Source organism: Corella eumyota, chromosome 1 (assembly GCF_963082875.1).
Source record: "Corella eumyota chromosome 1, kaCorEumy4.1, whole genome shotgun sequence".
Taxonomy (NCBI): domain Eukaryota; kingdom Metazoa; phylum Chordata; class Ascidiacea; order Phlebobranchia; family Corellidae; genus Corella; species Corella eumyota.
The window spans coordinates 19,438,604-19,461,501 of record NC_137490.1 but is presented as its reverse complement, the minus strand read 5'-3'; the positions used below and the strand labels follow the sequence as shown (position 1 = coordinate 19,461,501).

Sequence of the window (22,898 nt, the reverse complement as noted above, 5' to 3'; positions counted from 1 at the left end):
TTTTGCGAAAAATACACATCTGAACTTTGAAAACCCATTTTTGCGTTTTTTTTATTTTAAATGATTGAATATCTAACAAACTGAGCTACCGGTAAAATAAAATAAGTGAAAGTCAATATATAAAGACGTCATGAAATGAGGATAAAGTATACGTGATTGACATTTACACGTCACTTACGTAAATAACAAGTACGTACTTAACTGAATAACTCCAGTTTTAGAAAGTCTTTTAAGTGTAAGCTCTTTAAGATTTTAGGCAGTTTAAATACATTATACCACTATGTATATTGTATACACTTCAAATATTTTTAATTTTTTGAAGGAATCGCCAGGCTTAGGCTTATAGCCTTGATTTAAAAATCATAAAATGTACAAAAAAAGTGTAAGTTTTGCTTCTTTCAGTATGAAAGATCGTGAACCAGAAGCCTGGAGATCAAAAATTGAAATCCCCGTATTTTCTAAGGGTAAAACAATTGTCAATAAATGTAATGTTTAAACTTGTATTTTGTGTATATTTTGACTAATTGATAAAGATGGTTATTTTTTTTAATTTTAAATGTCAGAATGTTAAAATTATTAAATTGTACATCCACTTTTATATTTTATTTCTTCATTTTTATTTATCCTTGATGTGGTTAGGTGACTTCTTGATCTTTACATAGAGTAACATCAGTTAACTTGACCAAGTTTCGAGTTTCCTTCGGCAGTTTGAGATTTTATAAATTAGATTTGCCCAATAATTTAGCTGCTGATTAAGTGTTGGCTCAGCAGGAGTTTATATCATTTATAGCATCTTACTCAAATTTTTATTATATTTAAAGTTTATTTTTTAAATGTCAGTAGTTTTATGTTTATTTTGATTTCAGGTAAAAGTCGGGGGATAATTGCTATTAAATACAAACCAATATTACTTGCCTTATTTGTTATTGGAGCTATGTTTACTTTATATCAAATCAGCAATAAACATTTTATTAGTTCTCCGATGAAATCAAGTTTCTATAACCCAAGATTAGTTAACGGTTGGTCAAACGTTATTTGTAATTTTTTTGATTTTTAAATTCACGAATCTTATATGCCATTGACTGGCATTTTTTTAAATATCAGCAGTATATACACTTTGATAAACTGTACGGCAGGTAATAAAAGTAATTTTTTGATGAGGTCTTTTTACATTGGGCATAAAACAATAAAAAAACATGGGGTAATAAAACCATTTCAGACGTGTACTTGTGATGTTACTAAACTTTATTTTATGTTTAGGTTTTGGTATGCAGGGCAACAGAAAGTTAATGTCATACAATCACACCTACCCACTCACTAAACCTGTCACAACCACTGCTGGTGCTTATTTTAGAATTGGAATGATAACAGATATGGATCATGGGTCAAAAGGTAAGTTGTTGCAACTTGATTGTTATTTTGTTTAATTTTAATAGTGTTTTTGTTATTACTGCATGATTGATAAAATAGTGAAGTTTTTGGGTGTTGTTTTTTCAAGTTTAATGTTATTATGTTAAACTTTAGAAAGTTGTTTTGACTTTGGAAAATTCTGAAAGCCGCTTCCTTTAGCTATTAAATCATTAATTCCCTTGGCGTTTTATACAATATAACTTTTATCTCAGGAAATTAAGTATCTATATCAATTACTCAACAATCCCAACATAGTTACCATTTATAAAAACCTTTTAAGATATCCAGTTTCTAAACTAATTTAAAACCTAAACATATAATAAAAGTTCTAGTATCAATTCCTTTAGTGTTTGACATAGTTTAGTGACAGAAATATATAAAAATATCACCAAACTGTTAAATTATATATGTTCACCAAAAATTAAACTATTTTAATTTTTTTAGTTTCTGGTAAAGAAAACACTTGGCAGAGCTTGCTTAGATATGCCACGTTTTATTTCGATAACAGAACGCTGTCTACTGATATCACTTGGAAGGGAGGGGATGATGATGCTATACATTTAATATCTAAAACCTCAAATGGGTTAGTACATACTTTTACCAGTTTAAAAGAAAATAAATTGTAATACATTTGTATTATGCATACAGCCAGTATTAGTAATTCTATGTAAGTTGTTTGTTTTAGAGTTTTGTATTAAATTGAAAATGACGTAACTAAGAATAGCTTTTTTTATATTATTTTGTCAGTTTTAAAATAGATGAACTTATTTTTTGTTTGTAACTTAAAATTTGAATAACTTTTCAAGATGCCAATTAACCTGCCCTTTAGGGCAAGTCTTTGTAAATTTATGACATTTATTTTGTAGGCGTAGTGCTTCTTTGAACTAATTAAACAAATAGTAACCTAGTTTTACTACTAATATGTCCTTACTTTATCTATTTCTCTATACAGGGGTATTAAGTTTGTTTTTAAAAGCATGTTTTTAAAAGCACTTTCCTGTATTTAACACCAAATTATCTTTTAAATTTAAAAAATCTAAAATTGTTTTTCACAGAGGTAGAGGGATGGAATTATCAGAGTTGTGTGTGTTTAATGCCAGAGTATATTCTGTTGATGATAGAACTGGAATAGTTTATGAAATATTAGAGGACAGAGTTGCACCTTGGGCTATACTTGCTGATGGAGATGGAAAGAAAACTAAAGGTAATGCTTTTATTTGAAAAATTGCTTAATTAATTTATAAAAATTTATATATGTATATGCAAGATTGTACTCAAATATTTTATAATTGCATGGTTTTAGAAATTTAATTTTGTTGAAAAAAATATCAATTTGAAAAGAAATTTTATGTAAAAAATTGATTTTGAAACTTAAAATAATTAAACTTTTAGTGAAGATCCATAACATTTCTTGATATTTTAGGTTTTAAAGGGGAATGGATGACAGTTAAAGATGAGAAAATGTATATCGGAGGTCTTGGTAAAGATTGGACTACTGCCGATGGAAAGGTTTTACATCACGACCCACAGTGGATTAAAACTATCGATAAAGATGTGAGTAATGTATAAAAACTTTTTCGCTAAAGCTAAAATACCACATGTTGATTAATCACTTTAGGATAATCTGCTAATAACAGTGCCATTGTTTAGAAAAAAAAGTGCAGTTACTAAAATCTACTGATATATAAATCTAAAATATAAATTGGAATTCTGTAACTTATACGTTTTTTTTTGAACTATTTTTTGATTTTTTTAGAATTCAGTTTCGCATCTAAACTGGCTTTCCGTATATAGAGCAATGCAAAAAGCAGCTGGAATAGAATCACCAGGTTGTTATTTTGAATTCTTACTTTAGCACTAAGTTGTTATTTAAAGTAACCTGATATTCTTGTAACTTGTAATTTAGCAAATCTTTAATTTTTGAAGCCTGGTATTTGCTGGTGTTCACTTAATTTTAATGATAATATTTAAAAAGAAGGGTTTTTTCTGAACTTTAAAATGGCAAAGTTGTATTTATATGATAAAGAAACACCTTTTGCCCCTTTATTAATTTTTTATTTATAAATTTTAAACAAATTGGTTAATTTTTTAACTAAGTAATTTTTTTTTAATTTTCTATTTGCTTTTTCTTCTTTGTAAAATTTTTGAGAAATTTAAGCTGTTATTGTAATATTAAAAACAAAATATTTTTAGGTTACATTATTCATGAGAGTTGTGTTTGGAGTGACATCCACAAATCCTGGTTCTTTCTACCCAGGAGAGCCTCCACTGAGCATTATGATGAAGATGAAGATGAATTCAGAGGAACTAATATCTTGTTTCAATGTTCTGAAGATTTCAGCAACATTAAAGTTTCAAGAATTGGTAATTTAACTTTTTTGTAATGTCCTTTTTGCAGAAAAAAATTGGATTACTTGTACTTTACGGTTCTCAGAAAAATTTTCATACTTAACGGTCCTAGGTAATTCTCTCTTGTACTATACTGGCCTAGATAATTCTCTCTCTGGTATTTCACAGTCCTTGCTAATTTTTCCTTGTACTTTACAGTCCTAAGATTTTCCAAGAACCGTTCAAGTGATCCAAAATTACTAAAAATTGAGTAAGGCGCTATAAACAATATTAATTCTTGCTAAGCCAATACCTAATTAGCATCTAAAGTATCAGGTAATTTTAATCTTTAATATCCTAAACTGCCAAAGGCAACACAAGATTGGTCGGGAATAACTGATGTTACTTTATGTTTAGGTTATAAGGTTGACCTTTCACATCAAGGAAAAATATAAAAAAAATTGTTTAAACAACAAAAACATAAATTTTTTCCCCTTGTTTTTTAGGAAAAATCGAACACAAAGCTCGTGGATTTTCTTCTTTTAAATTTGTCCCTGGATCAAATGATGACATCATTATTGCACTTAAAACTGAAGAGGTCAAGGGTCAAACTAAATCTTATGTAACAGTTTTTCGTTTAAACGGAGAAATTTTATTCCCTGATCAACTGGTTTCCCATAACTATAAATATGAAGGCATCGAATTTTTATAATTTTTTTTTATATTATTGTTTTAGTGAACTTATTTATTTTATTCTAACGTGCTTGCAGTATTTATTGTAGAGGTAATATACTTTAGTAAAAAAAATCTATCTAACTTCAGAAAACACCATCTAAAACTTCCTTTTTCTAAATCTTTTGGCACTAACTAAAATACTGCCTTAAAAAGTAAATTGCACAACTAAATACTTACTTAATTTCCTATAGTTTATAAAACCCACTGTTAAAAACAATTGTATTTTTAAAATACAATTAAATATATGCCATGAATTTCTATAAAAATGTTTGTTATTTTTATTTGAAGATGAAGACTAATATATTTATTTTTAAAATGTTTTCATAACTTCTGAACAAAAAGTTTAGTATATTATCGCTTTCTTATGTTTGGTGCGTGAATGCTTTATCGGTATAACTTCGAATTTAAATGCTAACTACTTAAAAGTTTTAAATGTATTTCTACTGAGGCCTTATTTGGGGTTCTGTAAAGTAGGATTATGTTTATTAAAGTGCAATACTTGGGTACAATTTCTAATAAAACAAAACTTTAAAATTTGAGTGAATGTTTTAAACCACGGAAAAGAAAAAATAAGTAGACGATAAATAACTAAAATTGTGGTTAAATATAAATTCAAACCCTCCTTAAAAGTTAGATAACTTATACTTGCTTTTTATTTCGTTTGGACATTTTTCCTGTTTTCCGCCTTTTTTGTTTTCCTGGGCTTTAGTGCAACCATTAGCATATTGTAGCTTTATTTATTTTGCTTAAATATTTATAAAAAAATCACTACTACCCCTATAGGATAGTTTTTAGGTAAATTAGGAATAAATTAAAATTAAATTTTGTGTTCCGCTTTTTAGCATTTTCGTCGGAACAAATTCCGCCTGCGTTTATTCCTTTTTTTAGTTATAAAAGGAATGCAAACCGAAAAGGAAACAGTCACATTTAATTATTCATTTATTACGCTAATAAAAGAATAAATACTGCATTAAAGACATAAAAGTCTAATAATATTACAGTATATTTATTTAAGATTTGCAGACTGACTTTTTCATGGCTAAATTTACCTAATACTTTTTAATTTCTTTTTCTAGGAAACAAGATTGTTTTGTCTTTACTTACATTAAGTGTTAAATTTGATTTAAGAAAATGGATAAACTTCTGTGGGCATGCAAAAACGGTGAACTTGAAGAATTAACAAAAAATAAGGATCTTGTGAAAGCGAATGGAACGAAGTTATTAATTTCTTCATGTGATTACGGCCATGCTGAGATTGTTAAGTATCTTATATCACAAGGGGTTGATGTAAATGTAGCCAATCAACATGGCATCACTCCAATTTTATCTGCTATCTATGAAGACCATGCAGAATGTGTTAGAATTCTGGTTAAAAATGGTGCAAATAAAAATGGCAAAACTTTGGATGGGCAATCTTATCTCGATGTGGCATCGAGTGACATTAAGAAAATTCTTAATAATTAAATAAATTATATTAACTCTCTTACTAATACTGTCTATAAACTTGTTGTTTAATTGAATTGAGTTCGATATCTAATTATTGTTTGCTTGTTAATGGAATTTTTATGTTACTAACATCCTAACATGTTTTATAGATAAATAATACAACATTTTTTGTCAGAAATAATAATTTATCAATTTCATCATAAAATGTGATTTAAAAATATTTGCATAATTTAACTTGACATCTTAATTATTTTTTTGCAATCATAAAGGTAAAGGTTAATACCGTATATTGATAAGTTGAATTATACTAAAATAATATGCAAATATTCTGTTTTCAAACACTATCCATATGAGGTTAAAAAATTATGTATTTTGTACCATTTTTTAAATAGGAAATATTAAAAACAAGACTAGAAATATATAAAGTTCATATTGTATATTTTTAAAAAAACTACTGTATTTAAATTTGCATTTTATATGTTTTGAAAAAGTATATATATAACGAAATCTAATTTATTTTGATCATTCCATCTAAATTCAAGTTATTTTTGTTTGTAATATTAAGTTCTCAACTGTATCATTTTAATCATGCATATTGTTATTTATATATGGCTTTATTATAGGAATTTTTAGGCTTTGTTTATTGAAATGAACTGTAAATTAACATGAAACAACTGAAGCCTGTAATATAATGCAATAATGAATTCTTTAGAAGGCAAGTCAAATTTAAAATCTTATGTTGGTTATAAGGACAATGAATTTTGTACAAGTTATAGGTCTATTTTAATGCTGCCATTTAAAAAGCTTTTCAGCCTAAGCATTTAGTTGTTATAATATTAGCTTTAGTTTTTATATTAATATAAGTATTTGTGTCAGTAACCTTTTTTTTAATCACTAAATAGTATAAAATAAGGAAAAAATTAATATTTAAATTTTATTTTTAAGATGATGATGATTTCAATGAGGCATTGTCTGTTGCAGTAGGAGACCATTTAAGTAAACAAGAACAACATAACTTAGGTGAGTTAATTGAAATTAATTTATTTTTAAATATTTAATATGCAAATATGTATTGTTGTGTAAAATCCTTTTTAAGCATTTTTTTTATGTAACTAAATTTTAAAATTGTAAATGCTGTTGTGAAGCTAATTTTTAAGCCTACTTGTTACTCCATGTACGGAGAACTTGTAATTTATCGCTTTTTTTCATTAATAATTAGCTAGAAGAAGGAGTACATCATTAACTTTGGACTCGGGAACTTTAAACACACAACCACCACCAACTAGTCAACCTTACAGACATATTAGTTCAAATATTCAACATCAACCAAAACCTGATGAATATAACAAAAAAGAACCTGATTTTATTCAACATGATACCAGGAGAGTATATAAAAAGGAATCACCAAAACGCTTTAAAAATCCTGCCCAATTTCAAAAAAATGAAATCGACTTAACAATAGAGAATTTTCGTTACAAAACAAGTCCTGTGAAATCAAATTTAAGGCAGGATCAGATGAATAATGAGGAGATTTACCAGCAGACAGAAAATAAGAATTGGAGAAACTTAAAACAGAATTTTCAAGGGGAAAGAAGGTAAATAATTTCTGACATTCAAAAATCAATTTTTGTAACAGTACTTTATTTTAAATGCAATATAATTAAGGCAATAAAAAAAAATATTGCTGAAAAATCAAAATTATGTCTGCTATTGAAATGCATTTTAATTTTTTTGGTGATTGTATAGAAGGTATGTTAGTTCGCAATCTCCAGAAAAGCGAAGAATTTCAAGATCTCCTCCCAGATATTTTTACAAAGAAAATGAGATTAAAAAACCTAGAGAATGGGATTTACCTAAAATGTAAAAAAATTATTTATATATATACTTTCCACTTATATATATTTTATTTTTAAAAAATCATGTCTTTCAACTTTAAACAGTAATGGTATTCCTTTTTTTTGCCATTGTTTAAAGCTAGATTATAACTTTAATTCTTTTATGAAGTTGTTGATTTTAGTTTTTAACAAGGGTTTTTTTATTCAGTCGACCTAACTTAAACAAACGGGCACGGATATCAAATTCAGAAAAACGAGAGTCACAACAAGAGGGTTCATTTGATTCTATTTTACAACAACATAAAAGGTAGTTATGACTCATTTCTTTGAACTATATTAAAACAGATATAAAGCATAAGCTTTTGTATGCAATTTTGCATGGATGTTTTATTTTCTTGCAGGCTTTATTATTTGATAAAGAATTTTATATTGCGGATAAATACTTAAACTTTCATTATTAGTATACTCCTTTTATGGCGAAATGAACAATTGCTAATTAATATATAAAACTTTATAATTAAATACTTAACAATTGCATTATGTTGTATGTAAAGACATTTTAAAGAAAATTTTTGAGCATGACTTGTATTAATATATTTAAATTTGTGTAAATTTTAGATTACAAATTGACTTTCCACCTACTTATTATAAACCTAACCTACAACCTCAAACTGATAAGAAGCAAATGAATGAAAGAGAACATGAGTTTCAACAACCACAAACTAGTACAGGTACAAAACTAACTTAATTTTTATTTATTAATTGCAATAAAGTGTGTTTTTGCTGTTAAAATGTTTTTTTTTAATTGTTTTTTTTGTGCTTTTTCTATAAATATATATATATTTTTTTTAATGTTTGTGTGTTTTTTTCAAATTTTGATTTTAATTTAAATATAAATTGAAGTCTTTTTTATTTACAGACCAAACATTGGAACCTGAGAAATGTGAAGAAAATTTAGATGAAAGTATTAAAACTGTTGAAATTGACGGACAACATTACTCATTAGTTGACATTAGAAATGCTCTTAAAAAAGCTTTTCAACACCAATTTACTGATATGGTTGACTCTAATACACTAGAACAACCAGAGCAAACAATAGATGAACCAGTTGATCAATCATATGAACCAGCTGGTGATTTCGTTGGGCCAAATTTTGTACCATTAAAACCTGAGACACCAATGCAAGAAAGTTTGGACTTACAAAGCGAATTGATTCAAGAAAATGCTCAGAATGTTAACTTGAATACTGACGAAATTAATTTAATGAATCAAGGAGACGTTGTTGAAAATAAAAATGTTATTAACCAAGATGCTATTTTTAAAGAGAATCAAAGCCCAAGTATTTCTGTAAGTAAAGTTATCAACTTTTTAAATAAAAAAATATTAGTTAGAATACTAAAAGTGTAAAAATTTATATAAATATCAATTTTTTAAGTAAAAACTTTGACTACTAAAGTAAAACTGTATTGAATATATACATATAATAATTAAGGAAAGAAAAGTAGAATATATTCCTGCTGAAGATCAAGTACATCCCAAGTTTAATGATGGAAGTGTTCAAGATGATATTGACAACGAACTTTTGTCTGATGTGAGTCATTTTTTAATTAAAAAATTGTTTAGTTCAGTTTTGAGTTTGTTGCCTAGCAGTTTTCTCACTTTTGCAAATCCTGAAACTCATAATCCATTAAAGATTATGTTTAGTCAATATTATCAGGTTTACCAATATATCAAACCGGCTAAGCAATCAAGAGACTTGGTTAGAATAAGAATAAATCATGAATTTGCACTTCCATTTAAGATAGATAAGTATAAAAATTTTAGTTTATTTAATAAACAATTACAGTATATTTATATTTTTTTTTTGTATTGAAATTATATTTTTGGTCACCACAAATAGGAAGAAGAAGATGAAGAATTACTCCAACTCAGGTTGTTGGCTTTATCATCAGCTTATAGTCGCAACGTTGTCGGACCACAAGAACAACCACTAGATGAGGCAGAGAGTAATTTGTTGGGTGATGAAGAAGAGATTAAACTAATCAAGAAGAAAAATAAGGTAAAATAAAAAAAAATAAAAAATGCAAAAGTTTAGATTATTTAATAGATCAACTTATTAATTAGTTAATAAAATATTTTAAATCGTTTTTTATATATATGTTCTGTATTTAAAATCTTTTAACTTTTAATTTTCTTGAATTTTATTTCAGCGAAAGAAAATTTTCAAAAAAGTTCCTCAACTTAAGAAGAGAGGTCGTCAAAAACCTAATTTATCAATCAATAAACTAAAACTTAATTCAATAAATAATCAGAATAGAAACAAAAAAAGTAGAACTAAAAGGCAAGTTTTATTTTGTTATCATTTAATAAAAATAAAATTCACAATAATTTATTGTTCATTTTTTATTTAGACAATCATTGTAATATTTGGTTATCATTTTAAATTATATTTTAATATAAATTAAGAATTTCAAGGTCTTAATCATGAGGTTGTTTGAACTAAAATTGTCATTGCTTAAAGATTTCCAACATTTTCTGCCAGGCCAAAGTTATTTTAATATATATATATTAAAAACAATCATTTTTATTTAAATTAATTAATTTTTAGGCCACCTGCAATTTTGAGCTCAGATGTTTTAACTCTTGGGGCTGCTATTCGACAAATGAAAAGTGAGCAAACTAAGCAAATAGATTTGTAAGTAATCAACTAGATATTAATTTAAATGTCAACGATTTCATGAACAATTTTGAAACACTAAAGTTTTTGTCTCATTACTTACGCATGTCTACAGTATTATGGCATAGTAGTATAATTATATGTTGTTGTAAGTGCCTTATATTGATGCATATAAACTTTATAAAGTATGTAGGTGTGTTAGAATGTGCAATAATATATTGTGGGTGTTTTGTTTTACTTTTCATTGCAATTTGTATCTCCATTTTACTCTTTGTACCAATAAAACTTACGTTTGTTTTGTAAATTTTTTTTTGTATATATATATCATGATTAAAATATAAAACAATTTTTATTTTCATTTTTTTTTTTCAGAATCTCAAATCAAAATCTCACAAATAACAAAACTGAAAATGAACCTCAACATTCTATGGTGGTAAATTTTGTTTTTAAAATATCTAAAGTTAAAATAACTTTTGTTTCAAGATAAAATATTTTTTATGTTATGTGAATTTATTTTTTAAAAGTTAAACAATTATATATGTTTTTAAAAAATTATTTAAAATCTTTTTAGGATGAAAATTTGGATAATTATGATGTTGTTGAAATGGATATAGCTTCGCCACTACATGGACAAGGTATAATGTAATTTGTAATAAAACTTTTAAAACCTTTATTTTATAATAGGACTTTTGGTTAAAAATAGATTAACTTAATTTTTTAATAAATATTTTCATTTTGAGGCAAACTAAATATTTAGGAATTGTGGTACAACGTTTGGTATATGTCCTTTTATATTTTCGTTTTTAATATGATTTCTTATGTTTTTTACATTTTTTTGTTATAAATTTTTTAGAATCTTCAATTCTACTTCCGGTACCTCCAGGCACAGAAGAAGAAAAAATCAACCAAACCCCAACTCAGGAAAGCATTTGGGATTTATTAGATGATCCTTTACAGATCACCACCAATAACATTCAAGAAAACGCAAACCACTCTTTACAAGATCAAGTTTTTGAAACCGAAAATATAGAAATTTTAAAAAGCCTGACAACTCAACAAGATTTCGAAGAATCAACAAAAAATAAAAACTCAAAAATTTTGCGTTTAGAAAATCCTAAGTTAACAAAAGAGAGATTTAATTACTCGGTGCCAGGCTCACCTATTGATTACCAACATGCATTTGCACCAACAAAATTAAGTTCAGGTGGTCTTGATGCAGATTTTATGTTCCCAACAGGGCAACATGATTTTGTTGAGAATATGGAGGATATTGATAAACCTGAGTTTTTGGTGCATTCAACGCCCAATACTACTGTAAGTTTATGTTTTGGTTATACTATTTGGTTTTAGGATAACCCCTAAAATATTTGTATATGATTATATATATTTATGTGTTGTTATATTTCTTTTTTTGGTGTTAATGATAAACATTTTTGTAAATATACAAGATAATTTTATAATGATAACATAATACTTGATTACTGATAGTCTAAGGACCAAAAAAAATTTACTTTATGATTTATGTATAAAATGCAATTTTTATGTATGTTTTTAAATGAATTCAATGTATAAAATGTATTTATATTCTTAGATTGAGAAAGGGTTTTCAACTGATGATATTGATGAACTAAGGGAACATTTATTAAAGGATATGTTGAAGAAAAGAAAGGATGACAATGGTAGGCCAATTTTCATTTATATTATCCTTTGTCAAGGCTAACTTGATCCTGGTTTAATAAAAGTTTTTTTCATTAATCAAACATTTAAAGGCTTGCAGCATTACAATATATTATTTTTTAAACCTTTTTTTTATATAAATATTTTTTTTGCCTAATTTAGATTTTAAATTTTTGTTAGATTTCGTAAAACCTGAATTAGAATCAAAACCCAAGCTAGTCAACAAACTACCAAAAAAACAAGGAAAAGTTTCACGCATGAGGAGAAATAAAAGAAGAAGTTTACTACAAAGAAGAAATTCTAAATCAGCAAACAATTCTCCATTGTCAAGTAATAAAGTTTCCCACACTTTACATGAACCCGAAACGAAAAACTTAAGCCCAAAAGTTTTGGAGGAAAATGTAAAACCTAAAAATGCGGAAAGTAGTAAATTTGCGGGACTGTTACCCACTCCTCAGAGTATTTTTGGTTTGAATTTACCAGGGTTTCCAATTATTCCTCAATTTCCACCACCAGCATTTCCGTTTAATTTTCCTCCTCCAGTGCTGCCAAATTTAAATCAAAATTCTCAAATTTTGTCGTCAACTTCTAAAAACAATATCTCAGATTCTCTCAACAAAAACATTTCCAAAAATGTAACAGAAAACTCACAACCAATTTCCAGTGTTAACAAAAGCACTCAAAAGACTCTCAATCCTAAGACTTTAACAACTAAATCCTCGATTTTGAGTCGTCTTGGCCCCCCAGTGGTGACAAAACAGCGTTTACTGCACCCCCAAGTGGTCATAGATCTGGTGAACAGTTCGTCTGATGAAGAAGACTTTACTTTAAATTTAAACCAAATAATTAAAAATGCAAGAGCTCAAGTTCAAGCTAATGATAACTCGAGTAAAACTCAACTTAAGTTGAGTTCTAAAGAATCGAGTCAACAGAATTTGCAAAGCTATGAGGTTTTATTTAAAACTGGTTCTGTAAGTCAAATTAACAATACCGCTCAAAATAAAACAAATAAAACAAAAACAGCAACAAATTCTACAACTAGTCCACGAAATGAAAATGTTACACCATCAATGACTGTTCAGTCCAAAACAACAAAAAAAATACAACAAGAGCAGACAACTACAGAAGATATGTCCACCAGTACCGAACAAGTTGTTATTGTTAAACCTGTGCCAACAACTACAGTAGAAAAACAACAAAAACAAAAGGAAACATCAATAGACAAATCTACAGAGCCAGAAACGGTAAATCAACAAGCACAATCTACAGCAACAACATTAAAACAAACAACAATGACAGCTACAAATTTAAAACAAGCACAAAATACTACAACAACAGATCACATTGAATCTGTTGATATCAAATTATTGAGAGTACGGGAATTGTTACAAAGAGACAAAGCAATTATTTCGAAATTTCAACAACAAAAAATCTCTAAAAGTAATGAAATTGGAAAGTTTAAATCTGAAGTGGAAATGTTAAAACTAAAATTGGAAGAAGTAGAGAAGTAAGTTTTAAAATTTGATTTTTTTGTAATAGTCAATTTAAAAAAATGTTATTTTTATTTTATTTAAATAAAATTCATTTTTATTTTTAAATAGTAATTTTCCTAATTTGTTTTTTTATTTATTTTTTTAGCAAAATCAAAGTTGAAAACATGAACTTGTTTAAAATTGACAAAAATTTATTTGATTCTGTTAAAAAAATGAAACAACGTCAAAAATTAGAAACTCGATTTTTAAATCAAATTTCAAATTCAAAAAAGCCTGAAAATTTGGGTTTAAAAGACAAATCTAAACAGGTTGAAGCCATGCAAGTTGTTGTAATATCAAGTAATAATAAAAATGATGATGTGTTTGTGAATGAAGATCAAAATAAAAATCTAAAAAAAGGGGAAAAAAATTCGGAAATTAAAAATGCAAGTTTTTTAGTGTTTATTTTTTTTATTTTTTTTTATTTTGATGTAATAGTTTCTTTAAATAGAGACATTTTAAATTTTTTTTTAATATGTGACTTATTTTTTTTAGGTAAAAACAACTGCCATACAAATTGAAGAACAAAAAAAATTACTTCTTGAAAAGCAGAGAAATTTAGAACGTTCGAAAACTTTGCATCAAGAAAAACTAAAACTAAAATCGACCGAAAAGAAATTAAAATTAATTAAACAAAGTAATATATTTTACAATAATATTTTTATGTATATAAATTTAATTTATATTTTTAAATTATTTTTATTTTTTAGACACAACTTCGAAAATTCTTAAACATTCGAAATCTCAACAATTTTTATCATCTCAAAAACTTCACAAAACTATCCACTCAACTCCAACAAGACAACTCCACTCTTATATCTCAACTCAAAAGTTAACTCCACTTAAATCCAACTCAAGAAATTACTCAGCAACAATAAGAAAACATCGAAACTCACTCTCAAGGAAAAACTCGACTTCAGGAGTTAGGTTGAGGACTAAATCTCAAGAAAGAATTTTACTCGAATTAAGAAAAAGAAAATTAGAAATTGAAAAACTGAAGCAACAAAAAGAAGGTAATTTAAGATAAAAAATAATTCAAATTTTTTTAACATAAATTGAGTTTTCTTTTAAAAAAAAAATATATTAAAATTTGGCCAGAACCTAATAAGCCATTAATAACAGCACATTTTTTATTATATTATAAATACCGTTTAACCTAATATTAGATTGTCATATTTGTTTTAAATTATTTTTATTAATAAAAGATTTTAATTAAAAATGTTTTTTTTTATATTTAGTGGCTGCTCATTCTACTCCTTCTTTAAAGAAAAGAAATAGAAAAGATTCAATATCGAAAATTATTAAAACTTTAAAATATAATGACGATGGTGAGTTATAAGAAATTTTTATTTTTTTTTCTGAATTTTTTTGATATTTACAATTAAAATTTATTTTTTTAGTGACTAAACGAAGTATGGAAACTACAGAAATAAAATCAGGGTAAGTTAGTTTTATTTAGAAAGAATGCATTTATCACTAATTTATTATTTATTTACATTTAAGAAACATATGCAGTACAATTTCATTTTTTTAATATGTTAAGATATTGTACTTTTTAATGGTGTGATATCATTAAAATATTTTTTAAAAAGCGTTTTTTAATTTTACGTTATAGTTTTTCGTTGAGCAATGAAGCGATGATTAAACTGAAACAAAAACTAAAGCAAAAATTCCTGCATTTAAGTTTTTTAACTAACTCAACAATTGAACAATCAGCATTACTTAATCTACACACTGTACCAGGTAAAAAAAAAAAATATTTGTAAAAAAGGGCGCAAACCGAACAAGAATTAGGAAATTGTAGTGCCTAATTATAATACATAGAGTACATATTTGTAACCCAACCTAAACTCTAATGATATTATAAAGTCATTAATTTTCATTATATTTACATTGCTATGATGCAATTTTTACCTTCTTTCAGTTTGTTTATCTTCTTGGAAAATAGATGTGGGAGAATTGGCAAGACAATCCACATTTCCTGTTTTTAAACCTCACGATATCAGTTTAAATAAGGTTAAGCTACTTGAAATATTTTTGTTAATACATTCTAACCCATTTTAACTTGTAACTTAATAAATACTTTAACTTTTAAATAATTTATTTTTTTTATTTTTGTATATATCTTTATCCTCGATGTGGGAAAGTCGAATGCGCGACTTAAACATAAAGTAACATCTGTTATTCCGACCCAGTCTCGAGTTGCCTGTGGCAGTTTGGGATATTATAGATTACAATTGCCCGATAATTATACTGCTGATTAAGTGCTGGCTCAGCAGGAGTTCGTACCGTTTATAGCGCCTTACTAAAGGGCGCTACAGCATGTTATCAGTGGGGATTGAACCCACGACCTCATGTGTGGTGTAGCAAGTGTTCTTACCACTACACCACGCTGCCGGTCCTTGTTAGAGTTTATATTTTAACAAAAATATATTTAAAAATATTTACCTTTTCAGGAATTAGATTACCAAAGTGAATTACAAAACTTCAAATCATATCGACTAAATTCATTTTATCAGACTCGAGATAAATTAACAGTTACTTCAGCTACTTTTTCAAATAAAATTGACCCTCACAAGCTAATTTGCAGGTATTTAAAATTTTAACATCTTTAAATAAACCAAAATTGGACTCTTGGAAAAAAAAAATTATTTTTAAATTAAAAATGTCATGATACCTTTATAATGTAATATTTTTTTTCTTTTTTAGATATGACCTTACAGGCAAATGTCATGACCTCAACTGCCAAGGTCAACATTTATCAGAATCCACTTTATCCTCAAATGAAATATATTTGGATTTGTTGTCTTATTGCCCTGCTTTGCTTAAAACTGAAAATGGAAAAAATATTAATAAACAAGATTCAATGGCAGTCAAATTAAAGGTAAAAAAACAACTAAAAATATTTTAAATGATTTAATGAAATATATTCTCAAACTGTATTTATTTATTTTTTTAAATTACTAATACATGTTTTGGCAACTATGTAAAATAATGTTACTAATACAGTGTTTTTTATACATATTTTTTTTATTTTACTTAAAACATATTAGCAATTTTTTGTAAAAAACTTCTTTAAAATATTTAATTTAGGTTTAATATTTGATTTTCAAATTTAAGAAATACATTTAATAATGTTTAACAACTTTTTAACAAATGGTTACAAATTTTCAGGCAGCAGAATCAACAGTAAAGCGCTTATGTGGTTCAGTAAAACTAAGTAGTAAAGATCAAGCAACTAATATTAATCAAACATGTATTATGTTAGTTGGTTTTATTAACAGAGCACTTGGAAATAAGGTAAGAAAGTATTTAAATGTTGTGTTAAAAGATATTAAACAAAAGTTTTTTTTTTCTTTCTTAAATTAACTTTTTTTTATATTATTAAGACTTTAGTAAAATTGATTGAAAATTTTAATTTTTTTCTGTTTTTTTTTTGGTTTTTGTTTTATTATTTAAATATTTTTAATTATCAACAGCCTCCACATAGCACAATGCTTACCAGAAGAGATTTTAAAATTACAATACAAGGAACTGAACAAATTAATAAAAATGAAAACAATGTAAAAACTAACTTAGCAGGTACAATATTTTTTTTTTCTGTCTTTTGTCAAATAATTAAAATCAATGTTAAACTATTTGTAGAATATATATTTTTTTTAAATAAGAATATTAAAAACTTTTTTATAGATTGGATTAATTTGGATACCGACGAAATTTTCAGTTTCACAGAAAACACAAATCGCTATTTTAATAATAACAATGCAGAGATAAGTCAAGACTCAAGTGAGTCGGACATAAATGAGTTTAAAGCCTCACTCTCTAAACACCCTGAAAATGTTGAATTAAGAATAAAATTAGCAAATTTATATCTAAGTAAAGCATCAAAGGGCAGCAAAAAAGAAAAGAAAAATTGGTAAAATATAATTTTTTTTTAAATTAATAAAAAATTCTTAGAATAAAATTATTTAAATTTTAAATATCCATTTTTACAGTCTTGACTTGGCACTTAACACACTTTGCCTTGGAATTGAGATAGACGAACAAAATGAGTTATTGTGGACAAGTTACTTACCTTTATTAAGTTTTCATAATATTGACAATAATGTTGAAAACTTGCAAGTTGTTGACCAATGTCTTGTGTTATTACCATTCTCTAAGTCCATCTGGACCGAGGTATTTATATGTTTTTGAAATAATTGTTATGCTTTTTTAAATAATAATCCATTTGGTAAATGGATTTTTTATATCTTAGCTAAAGTTAACTTTAGTATTTATGGTTTATAGTTTTATCTATGGCTCTGCAATTTTTAAAAAAAATTTTACTTTTGTTTTATATATTAAAAATGATTTAAAAACAAGGTGTCAGTATGTATGTTTTTATATCATATAATATATCTCGATTTAATAAAAAGTCTGTTTTATTAATAAGCTATATATTACAATCAAAAATAATTGAGTGAATATAATATTAACTCTAGATTTTAAAATGGAAATGGCCATACCAAAAACTACAATCTCTCTATCACCAACTTATTCAAAGTCTTATTATGAGAAAGCAAATCTGGTCCACTGACGGTAAGAGTTTAAAAACACTTAATAAATACTTTTCAATTTTAGACAAATAAAAATAAAATATTGAATAGTAATTTAAATTTCTATACAGATGAGTTGAAAGTATGGAAAGATAAGTTTAATTTTGGTTACTATTCACAATGGTTGTTACAAATGTTAGTTGAACAATGTTATTTTACATTGGTTAGTAAAGATAAAAACGAAGCAAGAAAAATTTTACTGGTAAAATATGTTAATATTTGTATGCTTAACAAATTGATATATTATTTTAAAAATATAAATTTTTAAAAAATATACAAATTTTGGAATCGGAGTACAAGTCTTTTTTAAATTTTAAGATATTGTCTGTTTTGACTTAAAATGAATATTATTATTATTTATTAATTAATTTTTTTTTGATTTTATATAATATTAACTTATAAATATATTTTTAAAAGGGCCACCTTAAATCTTTGAATGATATTCGCAAAACCCAGCAAGATATGTTAACAAATAAAAAAATAATAACAGAATACCCAATCTCACAACAGCATTTATCCACTATTTGGTTAATATACATTCATCTTATTGAATATGGAAAATTACCTGACACTGTACTTGATAATAGTCTAAGGTTGGTTTGGATTTTTGTTTTAAATTTATGAAAAAAGGTGTGTTAAAATTGTATTACCGAAAAATTTCAAATGATGGGTAACAAATTTTTTTTTAGTGCGCAGGAATATGGAATTGCAATTTTTGACAAGAAAATAAATTTGAATTTTTCATCGAAATTTTCTCAAAAACCTGAAAAATTGCAGTCTCTGTTAAAAGGTAACATATTAGAAAATAACTTAAATACATATATATATATATATATTTTTATTGTCCCTATGGTTGGGATTTTAATTGTCATATTGTGGTTGCAATTCTTAATTATTACTGCTCGCAATAATTTACCCTCGCACCGAAAATCAAAGTTTAATTTGATTTATTCTTTATGCCTATAATTTGCATATCCACTAAACTCCATTATATATATATATATATATATATATATATATATATATATATATATAGATTAGTGTGGTTTTTTAATTCATATTTGTTTTGTCATTATTTTATAACAATAAGTTTTTTTCTTTTTAGCGGCCCTGTTGTCTTGCAATGACTTAGCATTACCAATAGAAGTAAACACAATGAATTGTTTACAATTATACAAAGCTTTAATTGATTTGGAAACTAAGTTAGGAAAATGGGAAGTCGTTAATACAACCTGCCAGTAAGTTCTGAGATTTATTGCTTTAATTCTATTTTCATTTTATAAACCATTTTTGTTTATTGTAATTTGTAAATATAAATTTATGATTCTATTTTTATTAACCAAAAATTTTTTTAAAAAAAGGGCATTTTTTTGTTTGATGAGTTTAAATTTTAAACTTTATTTTTATGTATTTTGGAATATATTTATAATTTTACTAACTTATTATGTTATGTAGAAGACTGGTTAGTAGTGGTTGTGATAATGAAAATAATAAACAAGCTTCTAAAATTTGGAATATTTGGGTCAAGGCAATTCTACAAAGTAATGATTCTGTTATGATAACTCAAGTAAGAATTTGATTTTTTATTAATTTCTAGTTTATTTTAAGCTTATGTATTAAAAGCGTGTTTTATTTGTGTTTTTCGAATACTATGAATTAAATTTATTTTCTATGCACTTTTGAAGATTGTTCAACTTTTTTTAAATTTAGATGTTTGACAAGGCAGTAACAGCATGTCCTAAATGTGCAAAGTTGTCCTACATGGCTGCCATGTATCAACTAAACTCAAGTAACATTGATGTAGAAGCTGCTCTGTTGTATTTAGAAACTTGTATAACTGCTTATATTGATGTTGGAGGTAAGTTTAAATTGTATCGTTGATATGTTTTTAAATAAAGTACCCCAACTATATAGCTCTATTATATATGGATAATTTATTTTAGCTACTTTTTACAATAATTAATTTTTTTTATTTTAGATTCCGAGGGTTTGTCAATTTTCGAACTCCATCAACTTTATAGAAAGTTACTAAAGCATGACATTGGCCTGCCTTCTTCTAATAAAGAAGTTGTTAAAATAAGAGAGAATAATCTAGAAGAGAGTTTTCAAAAGGAGAAAACTTATCTTTGGCTTTCGTATTGGTAAACATTAAATATTATTTAAAGCTTGGTCTAAGAAAATTTTAAATTATAAAGTATAAGTTCTTTTTTATTGTATTAGTAACTTTGTGTTTTTTAAAAGTGCAAATACCCCTTAAAAAATAAAAATAAATGTATTAAATTTTTTACAGAAAACATGTATTTTTTTGTTTTAGCATTTTGAATGATTTACTTATAAAGGAAAGAAAGGGTAAAAAAGTAGTTGCTGGCCATGAAAAAGTTGCTACCACAAGTGAATTATATGAAGCTGCTTTACATAATGCCTTGAGTGTCAAAGACAGAAAAATCATTTGGGTCGAGTAAGTTATTTATTTTTCTTTTAAAATATTTTGTTTTAATAAAATATTAAGAAAAGATTATGCTAAAATCTAGTTTGAAATATAGTTGAATGGCAAATTGCTAAAAAAGTTAAAAAAAAGACTGTATACATTGTCTGAAATTAAATAAAGTTTTAAATGTAATTTTTTTAATTTTAGTCATTTTTTACCAATTTTCTTATCCAAGGTACATTTTATATGAACGATCCACTGCCAATGACACAACAACTAGATCAACAAAACAATCAACAACCCAATCAACATCAACAAAACTTTCAACAAGGTTCCAACAAACCCAACAACAAATGTTGTGGATGAAATATTTTACTTCCCTTATTAAAAGATGTTTAACCAGCATACCAAGCAAGTTTAATAAAGATAAACAAAGTTATGTAGATTACTCATTTCATAATCAAGTAAGTCTGTTATTTTAAAGTTGTTTAAATGATGTTTATTTTAAAAGTTGGTTAATAAATATTCTCAATATTGTTTTTTTATTGCGGTTAATGAAACATCTAAAAAAGTTATTGAAAATTGATTAAAAATTTACCTGCTATATGGCTGGCTTACAATTTATTTTTTTGTCACTTTTCTTAGATTGCATCAATATACTTGGATTGTTTTAAAGGCCAACAATATTGCACTGCCCTGGCTTTGTTAACTGAATTTATGCCTCATAATTTACCACTGTTAAGCAGGTATTTTTTCTGATTTTTTTACTAACTAAAAGTTTATTAATTTTTTGTAAATTTTTATGCAGTTATTTTAAAACAATTTAACATAAGTAACCTTTTGTTAAATTTAAACCAAATTATTTAAAACCCCTAGTCTAAATTTTTGGATTTATTTTAAACAGAGCTGCCTCACATTTCCTGAAAGAGGGGAATTATGCTATTGTGACATCACTTTTATGGGGAGTGACATCACAATCAAGCTCAAGATTAATCTGTCGGCAACCCTCGCTTTGGAGAGTGTAAGTCTAAACAAATTTGGCGTAAAAGAAAAGTTTTTACATTTCGTTTGACGTAAAAACGTGATCTTTATTTTTAACGATTTTAGGTTTAGGAATTTTGACTTCACTTTCCAAATAAGTGATCTGATTTCACATTTTAATTTTCTTTATAAGGTTTCTAAAATTTTTTTGTCTTTAGAGCGGCTGCAGCTTATGCAGGTGAAGAAAAATACTGGAAGGTAAAAAAAGGAAGAAAAGAGGGGCACAGCTACAATTTTAAGGATTTTATTTATTTAATTTTTTTTATTTTGTTTTTATAGGCGCTTGGTGTTTACAAGAAAAGTTTGAATGCTTTGTCAAGACATCGTGGTGTTTGGAAAGAAGTAACAACCTTGATTTTAAAATGAAGAAATTTGTTAAATTAGGATATTGAGCTAGTTTTAATTTATGAGTCAAAACTGTAGTTTTTAAAGGTTAAGCAGCGGCTAGATAGATACTGGCTTTAAATAAAGTCACACAACACTATTTAAAGTAAATGCAAAGCTGATAGCTTCTAATAGTATTTGAAAAATATACATAGTAGAGCAGTTTGATTTAAAAACATTATATTTTAATGGAGAACAATCTGCAAAAGAACTAGTTTTTCAGTATCAGTGTTTTATAAAACAAATAAAATAAATTAATTAAAGTAGAAAGTATAAAAAAGGAACTAACGAATTAGATTTTTTCTTAGATAATCTCTCTAGCGCTTTTATGTGGGGACAAAGTTGACCTTGAAGGGGTCAACCCGAAATTCTTCAATATTTTTGAGGAAACACTTCAATCTATGACTGATAATATTATCAAATCTTTACAGTAAAACATAAGGTAAGAAATAAACTACATAACCTTGAAAAACTAATTTTTTCACACCACCATTCAATTTTTTTTCACCCCCATAGGCCTGATGGTAAAAATTTAATTGATACAATAAATAATAAAAGGATAATTTTGTGAATTTGACAAAACTAATTAATAAAATGAAAACATACAAAATGTAATTTAAATTTGACACATAATTACTTTCCAAAAAGCTAAAGCAGTTTTATGTATATTTGACTATTTTGTCCGGTTACTTTATACATTAAACAAAAATTACAAATTGCTTTTAAAAAAGTTTTTTATATACACAAAATATATTTTTGCAAACCAATAAAAACATATAATTGTCTGGGTGGTAATTGATGGACTTAATT

The 22,898-nt window shown here is 26.1% G+C and overlaps 3 protein-coding genes across 3 annotated transcripts; all 3 read left to right on the top strand.

Annotated features, from left to right (window-relative positions):
• The first annotated feature begins 289 nt into the window (after positions 1-289).
• Positions 290-5,017, top strand: LOC145750424 (soluble calcium-activated nucleotidase 1-like). The gene is made up of 9 exons (XM_082566466.1): positions 290-464; positions 867-1,019; positions 1,261-1,392; positions 1,855-1,993; positions 2,466-2,614; positions 2,834-2,964; positions 3,167-3,239; positions 3,604-3,774; positions 4,245-5,017. Exons 1-9 carry the CDS (start codon positions 368-370, stop codon positions 4,448-4,450), a joined length of 1,251 nt encoding a protein of 416 aa, XP_082422592.1. The 5' UTR covers positions 290-367; the 3' UTR covers positions 4,451-5,017.
• Positions 5,018-5,553: 536 nt separating this feature from the next.
• On the top strand, positions 5,554-6,541 carry LOC145744912 (myotrophin homolog). Its single transcript, XM_082562883.1, has one exon. The coding sequence runs from the start codon at positions 5,605-5,607 to the stop codon at positions 5,935-5,937; it is 333 nt and encodes a 110-aa protein (XP_082419009.1). The 5' UTR covers positions 5,554-5,604; the 3' UTR covers positions 5,938-6,541.
• Positions 6,542-22,530, top strand: LOC145744901 (uncharacterized). Its single transcript, XM_082562872.1, has 44 exons — positions 6,542-6,634; positions 6,865-6,939; positions 7,139-7,514; positions 7,666-7,779; positions 7,963-8,061; positions 8,373-8,485; positions 8,674-9,101; positions 9,247-9,345; positions 9,655-9,813; positions 9,965-10,095; positions 10,363-10,449; positions 10,804-10,864; positions 11,003-11,066; positions 11,285-11,745; positions 12,023-12,110; positions 12,289-13,615; positions 13,747-14,026; positions 14,136-14,277; positions 14,351-14,653; positions 14,879-14,968; positions 15,041-15,080; positions 15,256-15,383; positions 15,565-15,656; positions 16,097-16,230; positions 16,350-16,524; positions 16,815-16,940; positions 17,120-17,222; positions 17,331-17,556; positions 17,636-17,816; positions 18,122-18,218; positions 18,307-18,437; positions 18,653-18,828; positions 18,925-19,025; positions 19,341-19,473; positions 19,691-19,802; positions 19,946-20,093; positions 20,214-20,376; positions 20,550-20,693; positions 20,899-21,127; positions 21,309-21,409; positions 21,568-21,684; positions 21,863-21,902; positions 21,984-22,046; positions 22,397-22,530. The coding sequence occupies exons 1-44, from the start codon at positions 6,619-6,621 to the stop codon at positions 22,520-22,522; spliced, it is 7,599 nt and encodes a 2,532-aa protein (XP_082418998.1). The 5' UTR covers positions 6,542-6,618; the 3' UTR covers positions 22,523-22,530.
• Positions 22,531-22,898: the final 368 nt, after the last annotated feature.

Bases quoted from the DNA above. Each gene is read 5' to 3' on its own strand.
- LOC145750424 (XM_082566466.1), top strand. From the start codon at position 368: ATGTACAAAAAAAGTGTAAGTTTTGCTTCTTTCAGTATGAAAGATCGT. The intron at 2,965-3,166 runs GTGAGTAATGTA...TGATTTTTTTAG, and splicing joins TTAAAACTATCGATAAAGAT to AATTCAGTTTCGCATCTAAA. The intron at 3,775-4,244 runs GTAATTTAACTT...CTTGTTTTTTAG, and splicing joins CATTAAAGTTTCAAGAATTG to GAAAAATCGAACACAAAGCT.
- LOC145744912 (XM_082562883.1), top strand. From the start codon at position 5,605: ATGGATAAACTTCTGTGGGCATGCAAAAACGGTGAACTTGAAGAATTA.
- LOC145744901 (XM_082562872.1), top strand. The intron at 10,450-10,803 runs GTAAGTAATCAA...TTTTTTTTTCAG, and splicing joins CAAACTAAGCAAATAGATTT to AATCTCAAATCAAAATCTCA. The intron at 20,377-20,549 runs GTAAACATTAAA...TTTTTGTTTTAG, and splicing joins TATCTTTGGCTTTCGTATTG to CATTTTGAATGATTTACTTA.